General features: G+C 52.1%; 5 protein-coding genes across 5 annotated transcripts; 4 read left to right on the top strand and 1 right to left on the bottom strand.

Moving 5' to 3' along the window:
• Window positions 1–250: 250 nt before the first annotated feature.
• KD926_002879 (feruloyl esterase B precursor) lies at window positions 251–1,804 on the top strand (the record flags this gene model as incomplete). The annotated part of the gene is made up of 1 exon (XM_053094450.1): window positions 251–1,804. The coding sequence occupies one exon, from the start codon at window positions 251–253 to the stop codon at window positions 1,802–1,804; it is 1,554 nt and encodes a 517-aa protein (XP_052950796.1).
• Window positions 1,805–2,458: 654 nt separating this feature from the next.
• On the top strand, window positions 2,459–3,089 carry KD926_002878 (uncharacterized protein; the record flags this gene model as incomplete). The annotated part of the gene is made up of 3 exons (XM_053094449.1): window positions 2,459–2,531; window positions 2,614–2,684; window positions 2,745–3,089. The coding sequence occupies 3 exons, from the start codon at window positions 2,459–2,461 to the stop codon at window positions 3,087–3,089; spliced, it is 489 nt and encodes a 162-aa protein (XP_052950795.1).
• A 1,216-nt stretch (window positions 3,090–4,305) lies between these two features.
• On the bottom strand, window positions 4,306–11,191 carry KD926_002877 (bifunctional carbamoylphosphate synthetase/aspartate transcarbamylase; the record flags this gene model as incomplete). Its single annotated transcript, XM_053094448.1, has 3 exons — window positions 4,306–4,362; window positions 4,419–10,396; window positions 10,465–11,191. 3 exons carry the CDS (start codon window positions 11,189–11,191, stop codon window positions 4,306–4,308), a joined length of 6,762 nt encoding a protein of 2,253 aa, XP_052950794.1.
• A 2,875-nt stretch (window positions 11,192–14,066) lies between these two features.
• KD926_002876 (ion transporter) lies at window positions 14,067–17,530 on the top strand (the record flags this gene model as incomplete). Its single annotated transcript, XM_053094446.1, has 2 exons — window positions 14,067–14,334; window positions 14,406–17,530. 2 exons carry the CDS (start codon window positions 14,067–14,069, stop codon window positions 17,528–17,530), a joined length of 3,393 nt encoding a protein of 1,130 aa, XP_052950793.1.
• A 566-nt stretch (window positions 17,531–18,096) lies between these two features.
• Window positions 18,097–18,928, top strand: KD926_002875 (synaptobrevin family protein; the record flags this gene model as incomplete). The annotated part of the gene is made up of 2 exons (XM_053094445.1): window positions 18,097–18,134; window positions 18,199–18,928. 2 exons carry the CDS (start codon window positions 18,097–18,099, stop codon window positions 18,926–18,928), a joined length of 768 nt encoding a protein of 255 aa, XP_052950792.1.
• Window positions 18,929–19,846: the final 918 nt, after the last annotated feature.

Here is a 19,846-nt window from a genome sequence, read left to right as displayed (position 1 = left end):
GCATGGCCGTGAATATAGCCGGCAAAGGGGTTTTTCATCCTAAACATTTTAGGGAGTCCCGAATACGCGTATAGTTCGATGATGCAGATTTGCAAAAAGTGGGGCGAATACAAAGCCAATGGTCCGTGCATACGCGCGAACATAGTCCATGGTTCATTCGACTGGGGAGCTTGGCAATCTGGGGTCTCGATGTATATAAGAACTAATTGTCCTTGTGTCTTTCATCTATCATCCAACACCAGGTCCCATTATGCTTTCCCTCTTGAGCCCGTTGCTCTGTTTGAGCGCCATTCTTTTCGATGTTGCGTCTGCATCTAGATGCTCTTCTAAATACCTCCTCAAGCCTCACTTGCCAGGCGGTTCCATTCTTGGAATCCATGCCAACGAAGCCCACAACTATTCTGCAGTGAGCCTTGGTCCTGGAACCAATGATGGCGGTCATTTCACCATCAGCTTCTGCAATATCACGGTCCTACACACCCACCCCGGTTGGAACGACACCATTACCACCCAAGTGTGGCTCCCACTCGAAGATTGGAATGGCCGTTTCCAAGGCCTCGGCGGTGGTGGCTACGGTACAGGATTCGGCTCTATCTATCTCACCTATGCCGTTGCCCAGGGATTTGCATCTGCTTCCACAGATGGCGGGCATAGCACTGGAGCGGGAACTATTCCCACAGACCTCAGCTGGGCTCTCAGCAGCAAGAACAACGTGAACTGGTTTCTATTTGAGAACTACGCCTCGAAGGCCACCAACGATATGGCTCTCATTGGAAAGCAAATCACCAAATCCTACTACCAGAAAGCAGCAAAGTACTCCTACTTCTCGGGATGTTCGGGTGGCGGGCGGCAAGGCCTTGCTATGGCTCAAGACTTCCCTGGTTCGTTTGACGGAATGTTAGCCGTTGCTCCTGCAATCAACCTGGAGACTTTCATCCCTGCGGCATTCTGGCCCACCCAGGTTATGAATCAACACCACGCCTACCCATCACCCTGTGAGGTTCGGGGATTTGCTCATGCAGCCGTGAACGCTTGCGATTTACTGGATGGGGCTCAAGACGGGATTATCAGTGCACCTGATCAATGCAACGTCACCGCCCAAAGCTTCGTGGGGCAGGAATTCACCTGCGATGGGAAAAAGAGCAAGCTGACTGCTGCCGGTGCACGGGCGGTCCAGGCCGCTTGGTCGGGCTCTGGTAAAGAAGGCTGGTTTGGGGTCAACAAGGATGCAGATCTCACCACGATCTGTGTTCCCACTGCCTGTGCTGCAAATGGAACCTGTTATTCATCCGGAGCTGATCTGACTGGCAATTGGTTCCGGTATCTCGTTGCCAAAGACCCCGAATTCGCCTTGAACAACATGACTCAATCGGAATTCTTCAAGAACCTCCATGCCTCAACTCGCCAGTACTCGTCCATGGTTTCAAACACCAACCCCGACCTCTCGGAATTCAAGGGAAGTGGTGGCAAGCTGATCACCTGGCACGGTCTTGCGGACGAAGTTATTCCTCCCAGAGGGTCAACCAAGTATTTCGAGGAAATCTTGAAGATGGATCCCAAGGCCAATGACTTTTACCGTTTGTTTGAAGCACCGGGGGTTGGCCACTGCTATGGTGGCGGGGGACCGGTCCCGAATGGAGCGCTCTCTCAACTCATGGAGTGGGTGGAGAAGGGCATTGCTCCTGAAACCCTGCACGGCACCAAAGGAAGCAACAATACGGAACGAGACTTGTGCCTGTATCCTCGCCAGCAGAAGTTTGTCGGAGGCGATTCTAGGAATGCATCATCCTTCACCTGCGTCTAGGAGAATTAGTTACTGTAAATTACTATTCTATATAGAGTGATAGATTTATTGAGTTTATATAATCCCCATGAGCGGATATGTCGTCTTTAATCCGTAAGGCTGAAGTGCAGGTCAAATCCAAATCGCCATCGTGGACCCCTCTCGCGACACACCACCATCACACCCATCCACGTCGCATTGATCGGCCTTTCCCAAAGGGTCGGCTGGGCCCAAATCGCCCATCTACCGTATCTCCAGCGCTCCATAAGATACACAATCACACCGATCTTCTACTCCTCCATCGAAAACAGCAACAAAGTCCTCGAACAATACAACATCCCAAAGTCAACCAAAGCCTGCCCCTCAGACGAGGCAACTCCGATACCGTGGACCTTGTCGTCAGCATCTTCGTCATGCTCTCTCATTACAAGATCATCAAGCCAGCTATTGAGTCGGTCGCGTCCATTCTACATTGCAGGAGATGCTTGATAGCGGGCGAATTGGACGCGTTCTAGCATCGCATGTCGTCAGTAGCTCTACGACCCCGTCGACAGAAAATCGCATGGTGATAAGAAGGGGAGGGGGCAAAGAGCGTGAAGAAAGTAAGGAACAAATGATGAAAAGTGAGGAAGTTCGGCAAAAGAGGGGGGGAGGTTTATACTCGGCCAGCGGCACATGATGCTGTCAGCTGATACCAACCTCCTCATCCCGCAGGCCTCAGGTATCAAAACGGGCAATGCCGTATGCCGTATTGCCAGCGTTATACCGCGGTATTGCTGAAGAAAAGTGTTTAGGAGCGACTACGTATAACTAACACTATTAACACACAGCGATCCAGACTCAGCAAGCACACAAATCATACTTGGATTTTCTCGATAGCGAGGAGGTTATTGGAACCGGTGTCAGGAAAACGGCCGACAACTATGCGTCTCTTCATGGAGTCACGGGCAAGGACGTCTAGTATACGTATGTTCTTTGGGGCGGAGACGCATTCCAAGATGATGGCCTCGTGTGGGATATCTTCAACGAGAAAGGCCAGATCCGAATCACGGGCGCGAGGATCATGTTTAATATTAGTGCAGACAACTACAAGATTCACGTAAAGGATTACGCGAATGGAAAGATCGAGACGGTTCCAATGCATGAAAAGTTGCCACTTCCGTTGCTCGCGCAGAAGGTGGGGATGGTCCACGAGAGGTTTGCGGATGGGGAGTTTGATCCTACGTTTGAGGATGCGGTGTTTGCCTCAAATCAGGATGGTGGCTCGGTGCAGGCGTTCGGGTTTGAGAAATGGGGACCTCTTTAAAGAAGAATATTGCTGATATATCCTATACATAAAGCAGAGTTGTACACAGGCTCTTCTTTGTAAAAACCTCCTTTGCATACCGGTCCGTCTAAAGGCTACGCCTAATGGTCGCTTGACTAGCAGTACCGATAAGAGTTTTTCATGGAATACCCATAATACATACCAAGAGGAAGATAATAAAAACATGATAGCCTATATATTTCCAATTTGGCAAAGAATGTTCTTTCTGGTCTAACCACACGGTCGGAGCTACTATTGCTCAAGCCACTTTGGAAAGTTAGTTTATCTATCCATATCTCCCTTCCTTACCTATACTCTATTTATCTGCCCTTCTATTTCTATGTACCACTGTGACAAATAATCAATAACTAATACTACTCCCTCCCCCTCTCCTCCCACCCCCGGACACCAACAAGTCCCCGAGGTCGGGTCCACAGGGAACCAGGCTGTCAGGCACGGCACGTGCACTTTCATGCCCTAGATAGGTAGGCCAGCGCCGACTCTATGATCTGTATCCCAATAAATTAGTCGGAACAGTGATCATCTAAGGAATTGCTCAAAGACAGGTGGTCAAGAAGTAGAATAGAAATCGAGGATCATTGTATTTTGTAAATCCAGTATCATTCATTGTTCATCATAATGTGAGGGGTATCAAGTTGAAGTAGCCGTTCCAGGCATCCAGGCATCCAATTGCCTTCCCAAACCCCGATTTGTAACGCCCATATTGTTTGGTATTCCCATCCCAGATCCCAAATCCATGTCCGAAAGAAAAGAAAAGGAATCAAAGAGCGCCAGAGAAAAAGAAGAAAGAAAGAAAGAAAGAAAAAACGCCAAAATGAAAAAGAAACCAAAAAACCAAATGAACGCAACGAACGCCACACACACAACACACAAAACACAAAACACACACAACACACACCACACGTATAACCATGAAAACATAGATATACACACGGTACAACCACATACATAACACATAACGAATTCGTCGAATTCATAAGGAAGTAAAGGAAATTCATCTAATCTATCGTGCGGAACATTTCTAAGTTCCCTCGCGAAAAGGCTACGCGGTATATGTAAAGAAACTGCATAACTTTTAAACATCGAATGCCGGAAAATTCAGCAACGCAAGTCAAACAACGCAGAAAACGGGGTCATCTGCCATGACACGGATATCAAAAGGAATTTGATCATATAAAAAGGTCCCTGAAATGACCTAAGGAGCCATAATCAATGCAAGCAGAGCCATGCGACAGTAGAGGCCATATCTCATCTAGATAGAAGTTAGTATTGACATGAACAATATCGGGGGACAGGGGGGAAACTAACCTGGCGGAAGTACGCAGCCCGCTGGTCGAAGTCAACCTCCTCAGCGATCTCTGCGTTTCTAGGCAGAGGGTGCATCACGACCATGTGGCTCTTGGCATGCTTGAGCAGAGCGTTGTCAATGACAAAGCTGTTCTTGAGGCGCTCGTACTGCTCAAGATCGGCGAACCGCTCCTTCTGCACGCGGGTGGAGTACAGAACGTCGGACTGCGCAACGATCTCGGGAGTCAACTTCTCAGACTCGACAACCAGCTGTCCGGAAGCACGGATCTGCTTGCGAACCTCCTCAGGCAGAGAAAGATCCTTAGGGGCAACCAGCTGGATGCGGACATCGTAGAACTGGAGCAACTTGATGAGCGAGTGGACCGTGCGTCCGTACCGCAGATCACCAGTGAAAGTGATGGTCAGACCAGTCACGGTTCCAAGCTCCTCACGGATGGTGAAGAGATCAAGGAAAGCCTGAGTGGGGTGCTCAACGCTACCGTTGCCACCATTGATGACGGGGACCTGCGAGAACTTGGCAGCAACCGCGGTGCTGGTCGGCTCGGGGTGGCGAAGGACGACGGCATCTCCGTAGCAGCCCAGGGTGCGGAGCGTGTCCTGCAGGGTCTCACCCTTCTTGGTAGATGAGTGCTCGGTCGAGATGATCACGGTGCGACCTCCAAGGCGCTGCATGGCCGCATCGAAAGAAGCGGAAGTCCGGGTTGAGGGCTCGTAGAAGAGGGTGCAAAGAACACGACCCTTCAAGAGGTCAAGAACACCCTGGCGCTGGACACCGAGGCGCATCTCCTGAGCGACGGTGAACAGCAGATGCAGATCAGCCCGAGTGAACTGGTTGACGGAGAGGACGTGCTTCTGCTTGAAGGAAGAACGCGAGAGCATGTCAAGCAGAGAAGACGACGCCTGGGGCACGGTGGGGTACAGAGGAGGGCCAAGCTCGGTCGGGGCTCCGATCTGCTCCAGACCCTTGCGGAAAGGGCGGCTAGGGGTGCCCGAGATCGACGGGCGTCTGTCAGCCTGCTGCACTAAGGGCGACATGGCCTTGACGGAAGGAGACGCGGGCACAATGCGGTGTCCGGACATATCGACACCCTTGGCGGCATCGGGAGTGACGGTACCATCGAGACAAGAAGTCTTGCCCTGGAAGGTCACGCGCTGGACAGATCCCTTGACGTGCTTGCCGTTGAAAGGAGACCAGGCCTGGGGGCTCTGGTACAGGTAGGGACGGTCAATCTCGATCTCAACGGAGCTGTCGGCCTGGTCATGGAGTTCGAAGATCTTCTTGGGGTTCTCGTACAGGCGAGCAATGATATCCTCAATGGTCAGGCGACCCTCGGAGACGGCGGTGAACAGCAGGGGCAAGGTCTCGGCGATACCAACGACGGGGGAAGCCTTGTCACCAGCCAGCTGGTAGGGGATGCTGCCGATGGAGAAGACGTCGATGGTGCTGAGGTGCTCCCAAAGGGCCTTCTGGTCTTCGGCGGAGGACAGGAAGCTGCACTCCGGGAAGTCATCCTTCGAGAGGAAAAGGCAGAAGACGGAGACATCGCAAGTCACCTTGAGGCCCTTCTCCTTGCTGAGCGCGATGAGGCCGATGTCCTCCTTGGAGGTCACACTCATGACGTGGATGTTGCGGCTGTGGAGGCTGGCCAACAGTAGAACCGAGGCAAGATCAGTCGACTTGGCGTCGGTAATGATGGGCTTGCTGGAGGGCCATGCGCCAAAGTGGCTGGTGACCGCGGCGACCTTGCTGATGTTGCCAGAGAGGTGGTTGAAGGGAATGAAAAGAGATCCCACATCGCTAGTCACCTGGCCGATCTGCTCCGAGTTGTCGGAGGTGGCCACGACCGAGAAGTTGAAGTCGCAGGCGGCGTTGTGGGCGTTCTGCTGAACAACTCTCAGGGCGCGGGCATCCGTAACGGAGGCATCGACACCGGCGGGCATGACGCGCACCATGCTGAAACCAGCCGCAATCGAGGCCTTGGTCATGACTTCGAAGTCCTTAGAGCCGGGCTTCATCAGATCGGGCACGAACGCGGCAATATTGATCAGTCCAGGGAGGATGATGGTGCGGTGGCTGGTCTGGTAGTCGATGGTGCGCACGTTCAGGTCGTAATGGCGGGCAATCGCCTCGATGAGGATCTTGGCGTTCTTGACGTTGGTCACCAGGGGAGTCTGGTAGTCAACGGCCATACGACGCGTCTGGTAACCCTTACTCATGTAGTTGGCAGGACGTCTGAATCGGTTGTTCGACGGCAGGTTGATGTACAGGTCGATGAGGTTGTTGGCCAAGTGCTGAGTGAGAGAGTACTCCGACTTGATGTCCTCCTCCTGTCCCGGGAGAACCTCCAGGTACTTAACGGGAACGCCGTGCTCCTTCAAGAAGTCGGCAGTACCGGCAGTAGCGAAGAGGTTGAACCCGATACGGTGCAGCTTTTCGATCGAGGGCAGCATCTCGAGCTTCTCCTTGTAAGAGCCAATGGAGAACAAGATGTTGCGCTTGGGAAGACGGAAACCAGTAGACAGGAGCGCCTTCAGGTAAGCCTCGTACTTATCACGACCGAAAGAAGCGACTTCTCCGGTTGAAGCCATCTCAACACCAAGGACGGGATCGGCTCCGGAAAGGCGAGAGAAGGAGAACTGGGGCACCTTGACACCAACGTAGTCCTTAGGGATGCTGACGGGAGGGTACTCCGCGAAAGGAGCGCCGATCATGGCCTTAGTGGCCATCTCGATCAGATCAACACCCATGACCTTGGAAACGAAGGGGAAGGATCGAGAGGCACGGACGTTGCACTCGATGACCTTGATATCGTTGTCCTTGGCGATGAACTGGATGTTGTAAGGACCGGTGACGTTAAGGGCATTTCCGATCTTCCGGGTGGCCTCCACGATGCGGCGGACAGTCTCGGGGTCCAGATCCTGGGGCGGCAGGATCAAGGTGGCATCACCAGAGTGGACACCGGCATTCTCAACGTGCTCGGAGATGAAGTGTCCGACCATGACACCGTTGCGGGCCACAGCGTCCATCTCAATCTCCTTCGCATTCTCGATGTACTTAGTGATGACAACGGGGTGGTCACGCGACACGTCCGCAGCCTGGTTCAAGTAGGTGGCCAGGTCGTGCTGGGAGTAGACCGTGTTCATGGCGGCACCCGAGAGCACATAGGAGGGTCGGACCAACACGGGATAGCCAACCTTGTCGCAGAACTCGGTGGCCTCCTCGATACTGGTAAGTTCCTTCCAGGACGGCTGGTCGACATCGATGCGGTCAAGCATGCGAGAGAACTTGTAACGGTTCTCGGCACCGTCAATCATCTCAGGCGAGGTACCCAGGATGTTCACGTTGAGACGGTGGAGAGGCAGGGCGATGTTATTGGGGGTCTGACCACCCATAGAGATGATAACACCGCTCGAGGTTTCCAGCTGGTAGATATCCAGGACGGTTTCCAGGTTGATGTTTTCGAAGTACAACCGATCGGCCTCGTCGTAATCGGTACTGACGGTTTCAGGGTTGTAGTTGACCATGACGGTCTTGTGGCCCTGTTCGCGAAGAGTACGGATGGTTCGCACGGAACACCAATCGAACTCGACAGAAGAACCAATGCGGTACACACCAGATCCCAGCACCATGATACCCTTATCATCGAAAGCAACATCGTGCTCAGAGGCATTGTAGGTCAGGTACAGGTAGTTGGTGACGGAGGGGAACTCGGCAGCCACCGTATCGATCTGCTTGACGATGGGGATGATACCAGATTCAACACGCAGGCGTCTAACCGCGAGCTCGTTGGAGCTGAGGAAGGTGGCAAGCTGGCGATCGGAGAAACCGAGCTGCTTGGCCTGGCGGATGAGGGGCGTGGGCACCGAGGTGGCGTTGTAGTTCGTCATGAGCTTGCCGAAGTCGCTGAGGTTCTTCAATCGGCTGAGGAACCACTTGTCGATCTGGGTGAGCTGCCAGATGTCATCGACAGTGTAGCCGGCAGCCATAGCATTGGCAATGGCGAACAGACGCTGGTCAGAGGGGGTCTGCAGCTCGCCCTTGATGGACATGAGCGCGTTCGTCTCGTTGAAACCAAGGTTGTTGAAGTCAACGGAGCGAATGGCTTTCTGGATTGCCTCTTCAAAGGTTCGTCCAATGCTCATGACCTCACCAACACTCTTCATCGAAGAACCAAGCTGGGTCGACACGCGAGTGAACTTCTTGAGATCCCAGCGGGGAATCTTGACGACGCAGTAGTCGAGGGAAGGTTCGAAGCAGGCACAGGTGACCTTAGTGACCGAGTTCTTGATTTCATTGAGAGGGATTCCCAAACCGAGCTTAGCGGCGATGAAGGCAAGGGGATAACCGGTAGCCTTGGAGGCAAGGGCGGAGGATCTCGACAGACGAGCATTGACCTCAATGATGCAGTACTCCTTCGAGAACGGGTTCAGGGCATACTGGATGTTGCACTCTCCGACAACGCCGAGATGTCGAATGACGTTAACGGCGGTGGTACGCAACATGTTGTAGTCCTCGTCCGAGAGGGTCTGAGAGGGGGCAACAACGATGGAATCACCGGTGTGGATACCGAGAGGGTCGAAGTTCTCCATGTTACAGACCGTAATACAGTTGTCTCTAGCATCTCGGACAACTTCGTACTCAATTTCCTTCCAGCCCTTCATACTCTTCTCGATGAGGACCTGGGGACTAGCAGCGAAGGCCTTAACACAAAGGTCCTTCAACTGGTCCATGTTCTCGGCGAAACCACTGCCGAGACCACCCAGAGCGTAGGCAGCACGAACGATAACAGGGAACTTGATCGCCTCCACGACCTGCAGAGCCTCCTCCAGATTCGAGGCGGACGCAGACTGAGCGCACTTCTCATTGATGGATTCCATGCTGCGCGCGAAGAATTCACGATCCTCAGTGGTGATGATCGTGTCAATGGGCGTACCGAGAACCTTAACTCCGAGACCCTCGAACTCATCCTTGAGCTGGATACCGACCTGCAGCGCGGTCTGACCACCAAAGGTGACGTAAATAGCGTCGGGACGCTCGTGCTTGATGACCTTGCGCACAAAGTCGGCGTTCACGGGCAGGAAGTACACCTTGTCGGCAAGACCCTTGGAGGTCTGGATGGTGGCAATGTTGGGGTTGATCAGAATCGTGTAGATTCCTTCTTCCTTCAACGCCTTGATGGCTTGACTACCAGAGTAGTCGAACTCTCCGGCCTGACCGATACTCAGACCACCACTTCCAAGGATCAAGACCTTCTTCACCGAGACGCGAGGGGAGATCTTGATGTTCTCTTCCTTAGTGCCACCGGGGAACGACACGGGCTTGGTAAGCGCTTCAGGGGAGGCAATAGTCTCCTGGATGCTGCTGATGAACACATCAAAGAGATACTCGGTATCCCTGGGACCGGGGGTGCTCTCGGGGTGGAATTGAACACTGAAGAAGGGTCGGCTAGTGTGTCTGATACCCTCGTTACTGCCATCGTTGGCATTCACGAACAGCTCCTCCCAGCCTTCGGGCAGGGACGAAGCATCAACGGCATAACCGTGGTTCTGAGAGGTGATGTGGCACTTTCCAGACACCATGCTGGTGCAGGGAATGTTGTGGCCACGGTTACCGAACTTCATCTTCATGGTCTGGGCACCAACGGCACGCGAGATGAGCTGGTGACCCAAGCAAATTCCGAAAACGGGAGTCCGACCTTCGCCGATTGTCTTGGACAGGTTCTGGACGGTGGTCGAAAGGGTAGCGGGGTCACCGGGACCGTTGGAGACAAAGAGACCGTCGTAGTCCTTGCCCGCAAGGGTAGGGAAATCGTAGTTCCAAGGCACGACCAGGACTTCAACGCCACGCGCCAACAGGCAACGCAGTTGGTTGTACTTCAAGCCAACATCCAAGCAAAGAACGCGGACAGGGCGGCCAGAGGGGTGTTTAAGGGCAACATTCTCGGGAGGGGAGAAAAGACGGGGTTCCCGAATCGACACTATGACAGTCTCAGTCAAAACAATTCTTCTTCCTCTTAGCCCGGGGCAGTTGGGTGTAGCTACTAACCTTCATCCACGAGGTTCGTCGTGTTCGGGTCCACCCATTCAGTCTGTTCGAAGAATGACCTCCAGGTATCCTTTTCAGTGGGAAGCCAGTCCACGGCGCCGTCAGTGGATCCGGTCTTCTGCAGCAGCATGCGACCCAGCATGCTACCCTTCTGACGGATACGCTTGGTAAGGGCACGAGTGTCAACTCCGTGCATAGCAGGAACACCCTGCTCCTTCAGCCACGAGCCCAAGGACGACTCAGCGAGGAAGTGGGAGTAGTCCTCTCCCGCGTAGGTGGAAACAACCAGAGCGGCAATGTGGATCTGAGTCGACTCGAAGTACTTAGGCAACGTCTTCAACAGCTCGTCCATGGTCTCCCGCGAGGGAACACCATAGTTACCCACAAGGGGGAATGTGACGACCAGAATCTGACCCCGGTAGGAAGGATCGGTGACAGACTCCGGGTATCCAACCATACCGGTCTGAAAGACCAATTCACCTGCCACACTCTTCTCGGCACCAAAGCTGTAACCCTGGTAGACCGTGCCATCCTCGAGCTCGAGGGCAAACAGCTTGTCGCTGCTGCCTCGGACTCGGGAGGAGGCAGGTGGAATCACGGCACCATTGTTCAAGTTCATGGACGGCAGAGGCTGCAATTCCTTGCTGGCCTGGTTATAGGCCACGGCCCCTCCAGTCAAAGGGCTCGTAGGAAGCGCGGCCTCTTCGTGACCGACGGACTGCGACATAGCGGTAATTGTGGGGGGAGGGGAAGGTCCTCTCGGGGACAGTTCGGTATGGTATTCACTCTACCGTAGCATCAGCAGCCTCCAAGCTCTGTTTAGGATAGAGGAGAATGGAGAGAGAGGCCGGGGTGAGGGGGAGGGGAGGAGGTAGAATTTTTTGGCTGCTTCAGCACAGGAGGAGGAATATAGAAGAAAGGAAGAAAAAGAAATCTCGCTCGGATTTGGCAGAAATAAAATTTTGTGTACGGCGGGCTGGTCGAGCCCGCTCATTGGCTCTTCCGCTTCACCGATCCGGGGATCATCAGTCATTCTGCCGACACCCACCGCCTCGTTTGGAAAAAAAAAAAAATTCCCTTCGTTTTTGACTTTTTTTAGCGGCGTTTTGTATATCCTGTGGTCATAGATATTACGCTGGCCGATCTATGCTCACCATGCGAAGCCAATTCAACATGGCATCAACCCCAATCAATCCATTTTAGTGAGACTACAGTGTACACCGGAGTACAGGCCTCTCCCCGCAGGTTCTGAACACCGGCGATGGAGTGACTCAAACAGCCGTGACCATCAATGGAGCGGGACAACGTAGCCCTTGACATCACCGGAACGCGGGCAACGCCTAGATCGGAGGAGCAGACGACGAGTTTTCTTCCGCGCTCGTTTTGGAGGGGCAGATGACGCTACGGTGGGCACTAAGGCAAACTGCCGACCATACAAGACCCCCGAATCCAACGGGCTTGCCAGGTTTGCCACCGCAGACCCACCCCGCTTGCGGCCAGTTCGTCGCGGGCGGTCATCACTTAGGGCTTCCGCACTTGGTCTGGATTCGGCTTCTTCTCGATGCTTTCCTGGACCGTTAATTAATAAACATTGATGTACTGAGTATATTGTGTTCTTTTAAGATTAAGATTATATATGGTACTTAATTCAGCGTGTTTCTACCCTAGGCCAGTCCTGGACAGTCCTTCCAATTGTTCGACTGAGTTCCTCTTCCGCCTCCTTGGGAAGAATGATGTAATCCGTATCCTAGCTAGCGATAGGCCTCGGCAATTTAACCACTAGTGTTACCATTGAGCCGAGTGAACCTGTGAATAGCCTCGATCTGGCTTGACCTAGCTCGACAGAGAAAGCAGAATTCCCAGGATACCTAAGGCACAGAACTCATCTCGCTCAATTCTTATCATGATTACTAGTGAGATTCTGCTGGGTTGCATTGAATTGGGTTTCTCTTAAGATATTTGGAGGGGATTAAAACCAACAAACTCTTCCTCCATGTTCAAAATAGAGGCTATCAAAAAGTATTTTCTTTGCGGCTTCTACTAGTAAGGTAGAGTACTGTCTTTTTAGTGTCATCCGATTCAACGGCTATTTGCATCCACAATACGTCATGGAGTCGAAAATTCTATATGGCAGAATATTCTCGACAACGCCAACAGGCGGAGTAAAGCACATCCTCGACTTCTACGGCGTAGGAGTGGAAATATATCCTGATGCTTGGAACGGTTTAGAACTTTTCTGTGGGCTTACCCGAAGTGGGTGCCCCCTTGAGAAGATATATTTTTGGTTGTTGTCGGACCCCAGAAAAACATACTTATGTCTTATATTTAATTCTACTACCCGCCATCGCTTGACTGACTGTGCTGTCTAAGGGGAATTCTTTCCCCATTCTAGTATAGACTAAAGACTGTTGAATATCGCTTCATCAGGTAGAACTATAGTCCGTGCTTCAATAAAGCAACGGCGATCTTCGATATTTGAGGCGCAAATAATTCACGATAGGCAATGACACAATAAGATGCAAGGTAGTCAGTAAATGAGCGCATACACCGTACTCAGTACATTCCTCTACTTATCATGAGAGAAGCTTGGGATGTAAGGGGTGCGTATTGTCACGCGGAGCTAATATAGCTGCAACTGCATCATATGAGGGCATCATATCGGAGTATTTTTAGGTCGATCCTCCGCTTTGGTTAAGGTCTGTAGGCGTCCGGTCGGTGCGTAAGATAACAGTGCTTCTGCAGATGATAGAATTCTACTCCGTACTTTGTCTCTTTTATTTTTACTTTTTATTTTTATCTTTTTTTAAGATTAATTTGGCTCTAGCCCTGGACTTGCTCAGTGGCTGTTTCAATTGCTTTGAAGTAGGTTTCGAATAAACAGTGGAACCCCCGTCGGTTGACAATAAACAAAGACTGTAGGGAGCAGGGAGGACCTCCAGGCTGCATCGCAAGATGGGGTAACGAGGTGAGATTAACCAAATATGACGAGGGATTTCCGTAAGCCATGACATTAACGTTTACCTGGAAAAAAAAAAAAAAAGGTCAAAAACCAACCGTGACGAGGGTCATCCATTTGACTGGCGGATCTCGGAGGCTTTTTTTGTTTAGTGATGGCTGTGGCGACCGGGCGAACAGGCCATCGCATTCGCTAAGTTCTTCTTTGGGCTGTTTCTGGGCCGCGTCTGGATCGAAAATCAAGTATATTAGCACCCTAAAACCGTAGTAGTGGACCCCCCTTGGGCTCGCAGGAGCAGCACCAAATAAACCAATAAACCCGAACTGATCGCCCTGCAGCAAATCTCGACATGGTCGCGTTGCCCCCTCCATTGCTCCAGGCGCATGTGAGCTGCGTGATTTACCCCCGGCAAGTAGGTATCCGTAAATGCATCGACCTTCGCTGCCATTGTCCCGTTGGTCCCTTTTTTTCCCTCTCGGTCACGCGAAGTTTCTTTGATCATCGCTCAATGGAGCTTTATCAGTCTCTTATCTAGCCAGTTACACGACGCGTCTCGCTCCCTCCCCCCCGGAGATAATGCCTTGACTATCTCACACCATTCGATTGGGAATCTCAAAAAGATCGTCGACATCGCTAGTTTCCCATCATGCTGGCCTCCCTCCTGCGTCCCAAAAAACGTCGAGTCTACGCCGAGCGCTCGCCATTCTCGTCGCCCTACACCCCGCGACAGTCGCCATGGCCGTTTCACCAACGCGATCCCGAAGCTGAGGGAAGATACAATGGAGGAGATGGAAGGATCTATGAGGAATCGGAGGATGTTGAGGGTCGCGATGAAGATGAAGAAACCGAGAGAGAGGAGGATGGCCCTCTCGAAACCACGCCCCTCCTGCCTATCTTTTCAGCCTCTCACTTAGGTATGGTTGCACACTTGTGAAAGCGGGATCGTCCGATGATTGGAATGAGATAAGCTGATTGCCATCCCCAGACACTCTCCCTGTTTATGATGTCACACATGCCATTCGCTCGCTGATTATATCGCGTTGCGAAACTACCCTGTCTTGGGATCAATTGCGCTCGCCTCAAATCTCTCAATTCCTCGTCAAGCCTATCCAGCAAAAGATCAGGGCCTACCACTTCTCCCGGGCTACCTTGTACGCCCTGATGACAAACTGTCTGCAGTTCACCAAAGAGATTCAGTCCAACCCCGGAAACAGTGGCACAAGCCAAACTCGGGCTATCGTGAGCGAGCTTCTAGCTATCAAGCTGCTCAGGGAGTACGACACGAGAGAGTTGATCGATGCTTTGTCCTATGAGTTCTATCCACTACAAGGTCTTACTTCGACTGGTACAGAAAGCTCCCATCGGGCTCCAGGCTGGCAGGCCTCCCAGGCCAATAAGCGGCAAGCTGGAGCTGCCCGCATCTCTTGTCTCGAGATAGCCATCCGTGCCCAAGCCAAGCGGCTGTTATCCCATCCGCTGGTGGTGCAGCAATTGGAAGCGATATGGGCAGGAACTGTGGTTTTCCACTCCGCGGCCGACCATCTCCATCGATCTTCGGCTCAAGTCCGCCCTAATGGCGAATTGATGCGCAACAACGGAACAGTACACAACAACGCTGCTTCTATTACTTTCGCCGCCCAGTCAAGTCCCAAAGGATCAGAATTGCGGCGCTCGGTGACGCTCTATGATCCTAGAGATGCGTCGTTGTTTAAGCTCTCCAGACTGAGGGTACCTCGGTACAGACAGTTCCTTTCAACCTTATCCTTCGCCGTGTTGTTAGTTTTGTTCCTTGCTGTGTTGCGAGAACGCCGCGTGGAGATTACCGCTCTCGAAGTTCTCTTCTGGTTCTGGAGTGCAGGATTCTTACTGGATGAAGTCGTCGGCTTCAACGAACAGGGATTCAGCTTGTACCTGATGAGCTTCTGGAACCTGTTTGACCTGGGAATCCTGTTTCTCTTATTTTGCTACTACTGTTTACGTCTTTATGGCGTCTTTCTGCCATATACTCGCGCACCTGCAGTAGCAAATCAGGCCTACGACATTTTGGCAGCAAATGCGGTGCTTCTATTCCCTCGACTCTTCTCAATTTTAGATCACTATCGTTACTTCTCGCAGCTGATCATCGCGTTCAGAATAATGGCCTCTGACCTTGTGGCTGTGTTTTTCTTGGTCATTGTCGCCTGCAGTGGCTTCTTTGTGGCTTTTACTCTGTCTTTCGGCAGCGGCGAGGTCCACTCTCCGGGATCTATTGCCTACGCTTTGTTTCAGATGCTCATGGGCTTTACCCCAACCGCCTGGAGTCTCTGGGAGGAATACAATGTGCTGGGAAAGATGATTTTGACAGTCTTTCTCTTCATTTGTCATTTTGTGGTTGTCACCATTCTTATTACTGTCCTTACCAACTCTTTCATGGGCATCGTGCAAAATGCCAATCAAGAACATCAGTTCCTCTTTGCCGTGAATACCATCTCCATGGTCAAGTCGGATGCCCTCTTCTCCTACGTGGCACCGGCGAATATCATTGCCTGGGTGATTGCGCCCCTACGCTACCTGATGCCATTTCGGGAATTCGTGCGGATTAATCGTACGATCATCAAACTCACCCATCTGCCCATCCTCTTTACCATCTGCTTCTACGAAAAGGTCATTCTCAGCTCCAAAGTCTTCAACTCGACAGACCTTGTCGACCCGCACGCCTCCGAAGGTCGTGAGCGCTCTCGACCTCCCCGTCAAGGTCGCTTCAGGGCCTTCAGTTCCCAGGCCGCTCGACTTGTGCGAGAACCATCCGTCGCAACCTATCAGAAAGATCGTGCTTTAGACGAAGTCTTCCGGCGGGTATCGTACGATGGGGCCAGTCGACGGCCTGCCAGGCGCTACGACCAACGGACAAGCACCAATCTTGTCAACAATTGGATGCAAGACATGGGCTCTGAGCCGGTCAATCCGCCCGACGAGCAAGATTCCGATGAAGTGAGCCGACTGGAACGGACGCCTCGGAAGTTTCAGCATCCGTTCAAGCGGAGGCTCACTCGGAGTTTGCGCGATTTTACAGAATCCAACCGATCCGCTGTATCGAACCCTGAAGAGCAAGCTGGACACGCAGCATCTTCACCTGCTACGCCTCGCTTTACCCGAGAATTGTTGACTCCCAACAGAAAGAGACAGCTCTCACGGCATACTGGCATGGAAGGTGACGACGAGCTCACGAGCGACGACAACGGTTGGGTGGATGAACAGCAGTCCATTGATGATCGTACCATATCTCAGGATAATGATTCACGAACCGAGGGAGTCAGCCCTGGTAAGACAACGCCCAAGTTCTACAGCTCCCGACCGTCCACGGCACGCATGAAGTCGCACAAGACCAGCCCGAGTCGACGCGCGAGACACCATACCCGGAACTACTCGGTCGCCACTATTCTCTACAACCCCGTGAGCAATGACGGAGAGGCCAGTGTCTCGTCTATCCCTGTTAGACCTAGGGCTGAGACCCCGAACGGCGAGGTCGCGGCCGTTTCAAACTCTGTTGATCGGTGGACCCCGAGGCGGCATAGCATGGACACCGGTAGAAGTCGAATCGCCACTATGGCCCGGTCCAACCCCATGTCTGTTCCAGACTTCGGCAGTGTCTTGGTCACCAACGCTGAGCGGAGACAGCGTCATCGCCCATCTATCTTGGATGGCTTGGGCTCGGACCTGGGAGACAACAAGGCGATTGCGAACGGTTTCGTTGGAGGGGTGCCTTCGAGTTTGACGACCCAAATGGTCTATGCCACCGGCGGTATCCGCCGTACTGAGAATTCTAACAGCAGCCAAGACTTGCTCAGCAAGCTTGTGCTCGCTCGCATGAATAACATCGAAGAAGGGTTCCGCGAAGTGATCAAGGAAGTCAAAGACCTTCGACGCGAAGGGACCAGCCGAAGCCAAAGTCGACCCGACGAGCTGCGGTCCAACCAGCGAGAGAAGAAGAAGAAGCGGGCGGACATGAAGGATGTCAAGAAGAAGCCCAATGGTTCTCGCGGTGGCAGCAATATCAGCACTGATGAAAAGTCAGAAGTGCCATCTGGAGTGTCGCAGCAACACGATGCACAATCCAGCCTGGAGGAGTAATTGCTAGCTTTCCCCTTGTTTTGTCTTCATGGTGCAAGTGTCTGATGATGTATATTGTATCTTTTTTATTGTCTTCATTGCGTTTTTCTATGTTGTTGCACATAAAACATTTGGGTGGCTGTTTCGTGGATACAGTTCGCTATTGATACCCTCGATGTTTGTCAAAGGCAGGTTGTTTTTCGAGAGAGATTAATTTTGGCTCAATTAATTAGTATTATTCTTTAATGCAGCATCGGACTCATCATAATTTCCGGAAATGTTCAATTATTCGTATAGCTTGCATGTCATGTGATCAGCCTTGTAGGAGGCTCCTGACATTCGACCCCATCACCTTTCCCATTCACTCCTCAGCCATAAGCATATTCCCTCCAAAGTCAGCTGCGAAAGCGACTGTCCATTGAGATCATCATTCTTCAAGATATCAAAATCACGTGCACGAATCCGGGGTTCTTGGCGCGCCGACGTCACGGAGCCCGATCATCACTTCCGAGCAAGTCAGCCAGACCAACTCTACAACAAACAACCTCCAATTCACCGGGACCGGCAGTCTTCCCATCATTGCCAACATGGCCTCCTCATCGAAGCCCCCGAGCTTCCTGCTCTAGTACGTTGATCCCCCAATCCCCCACTCCCCTCTAACACCAAAAGCTAACCCATCCTCAAAACAGCACTTGTATAGCCCACCGAACCACCATCCTGGCCGAACATTCCGCCCCAGGATCCTCCAGCACCTCCGCCTCGTCCCTCGCCTCCATCATCCTCCCCAAGATCACCCACGACAAATCCCAAAAGCTCACCTTCACCCATGAACGCCTCTTCGTGCACTACATCGCCGACTGCCCGACCGGCCCGTCGGCGGAGGAGTCATCATCCAGCACGGAGCCCAACTCCTACGCCCCCCTCAGCTACATCGTGGTCGCGACGGCCGAGCAAGGCCGCCGCATCCCCTTCGCCTTCCTTCTCGAAATGAAGCGCAAATTCCTCTCCACCTACCCGCCCTCCAGTGCCGATTTCGCCTCCCTCCCCGCCTACGGCTGTGCCGCGTTCAACTCCGAACTGCGCGCCCTGCTCCAAACCTACAATACCGCTCCGCCGGCCGACTCGCTGGCGTCGGCGCGCAAGGAAATCGACAGCGTCCGGGACATCATGACGGAGAATATCGAGCGAGTACTGGAGCGCGGCGAGCGCATCGATCTGCTCGTTGACAAGACGGACCGGTTGGGTGGGAGTGCGCATGATTTCCGGGTGCGGAGCCGTGGTCTACGACGGCGCATGTGGTGGAAGAATATCAAGCTGATGGTGCTGCTCGCCGTGGTGGTCGTCTTCCTGCTGTACCTTTTTATCGGCATGGGGTGTGGATTGCCGGCTTGGGGGAAGTGTGTAGGAAATAGCGAGTGATGAGGTGTGTCTGTTATGTTACCTACATACTCTCTCTGTCTATCCTCTGGACCCTTGGTCTGGTTGTTATGGTTCATATTTTGATGTTTTATTAGCTTTGGTCGCTTGGTGATCTCACCTGTCTTTATTATTTTCTACTTCCGTCTAATGATCGGCTTTTTTCCCTGCTTTTTTTTTCTTGCTTCACTTCAAGTCGAGCACCACTCGTTTGTTATGATATCACTAGGACGATTTGTTTTATTTCTTCAGTTGTTTACAATTAAAGTCCAAAGCTTGCTCAATCATCTATCCATCACTTGTTCGCCGTACACCAACGCTTGCACATAAGATATCTTAACTGCTATTATTGCTCCCATAAATCGGAATGCAAGCGGCAGTACCAGACCTTCCATAAACAACGAAACATATTTAGAAAAATTTGCTCCCCAACCCATACGATAAAAACCACTGCCTACAAAGAACAATCTCAGAGGTAAAAAAAAAAAATATATTCCAAGTACCTAAACCTAACTAACCAAGCCCAGAAAACACCACTTCTCTACGCAGACGATAAAAATAAAAATAAAATAAAAAACTTGCAGAATAGAATGTATCTCACTCTCAAACCCACAGCTTCCTTGCGTTAGCATCAGTGCGGGTCTGCAAGCGAGGGCAGAGATTGGTTTTAAACCGATTCTGCGAATTCTTCTGCGCCAGTCGTTTACCTCTTCAACCATTGGATGTGTGATTGACGAGGAGATATTGTGGCGGGGTGTCCAGTGATGCGGACAATATGAGAGGGGAGAAAGTAGGGTGTTCATTGCTGGGTGGAGGGATTAGGGGTTGTTAGTTGGGATAAGTTGCTTTCAGCACTCAGGGTGAGTTTTTCAAGTCGGCCATGAATGGAATGGCATTCTGGGAGACATTCGACACGTTGGG

The sequence above is a fragment of the Aspergillus affinis genome, assembly GCF_023601865.1.
Source record: "Aspergillus affinis strain CMG 70 chromosome Unknown NODE_163_length_65872_cov_85_306938, whole genome shotgun sequence".
NCBI classification, from domain to species: domain Eukaryota; kingdom Fungi; phylum Ascomycota; class Eurotiomycetes; order Eurotiales; family Aspergillaceae; genus Aspergillus; species Aspergillus affinis.
This window is presented reverse-complemented; position numbering and strand designations above follow the sequence as displayed.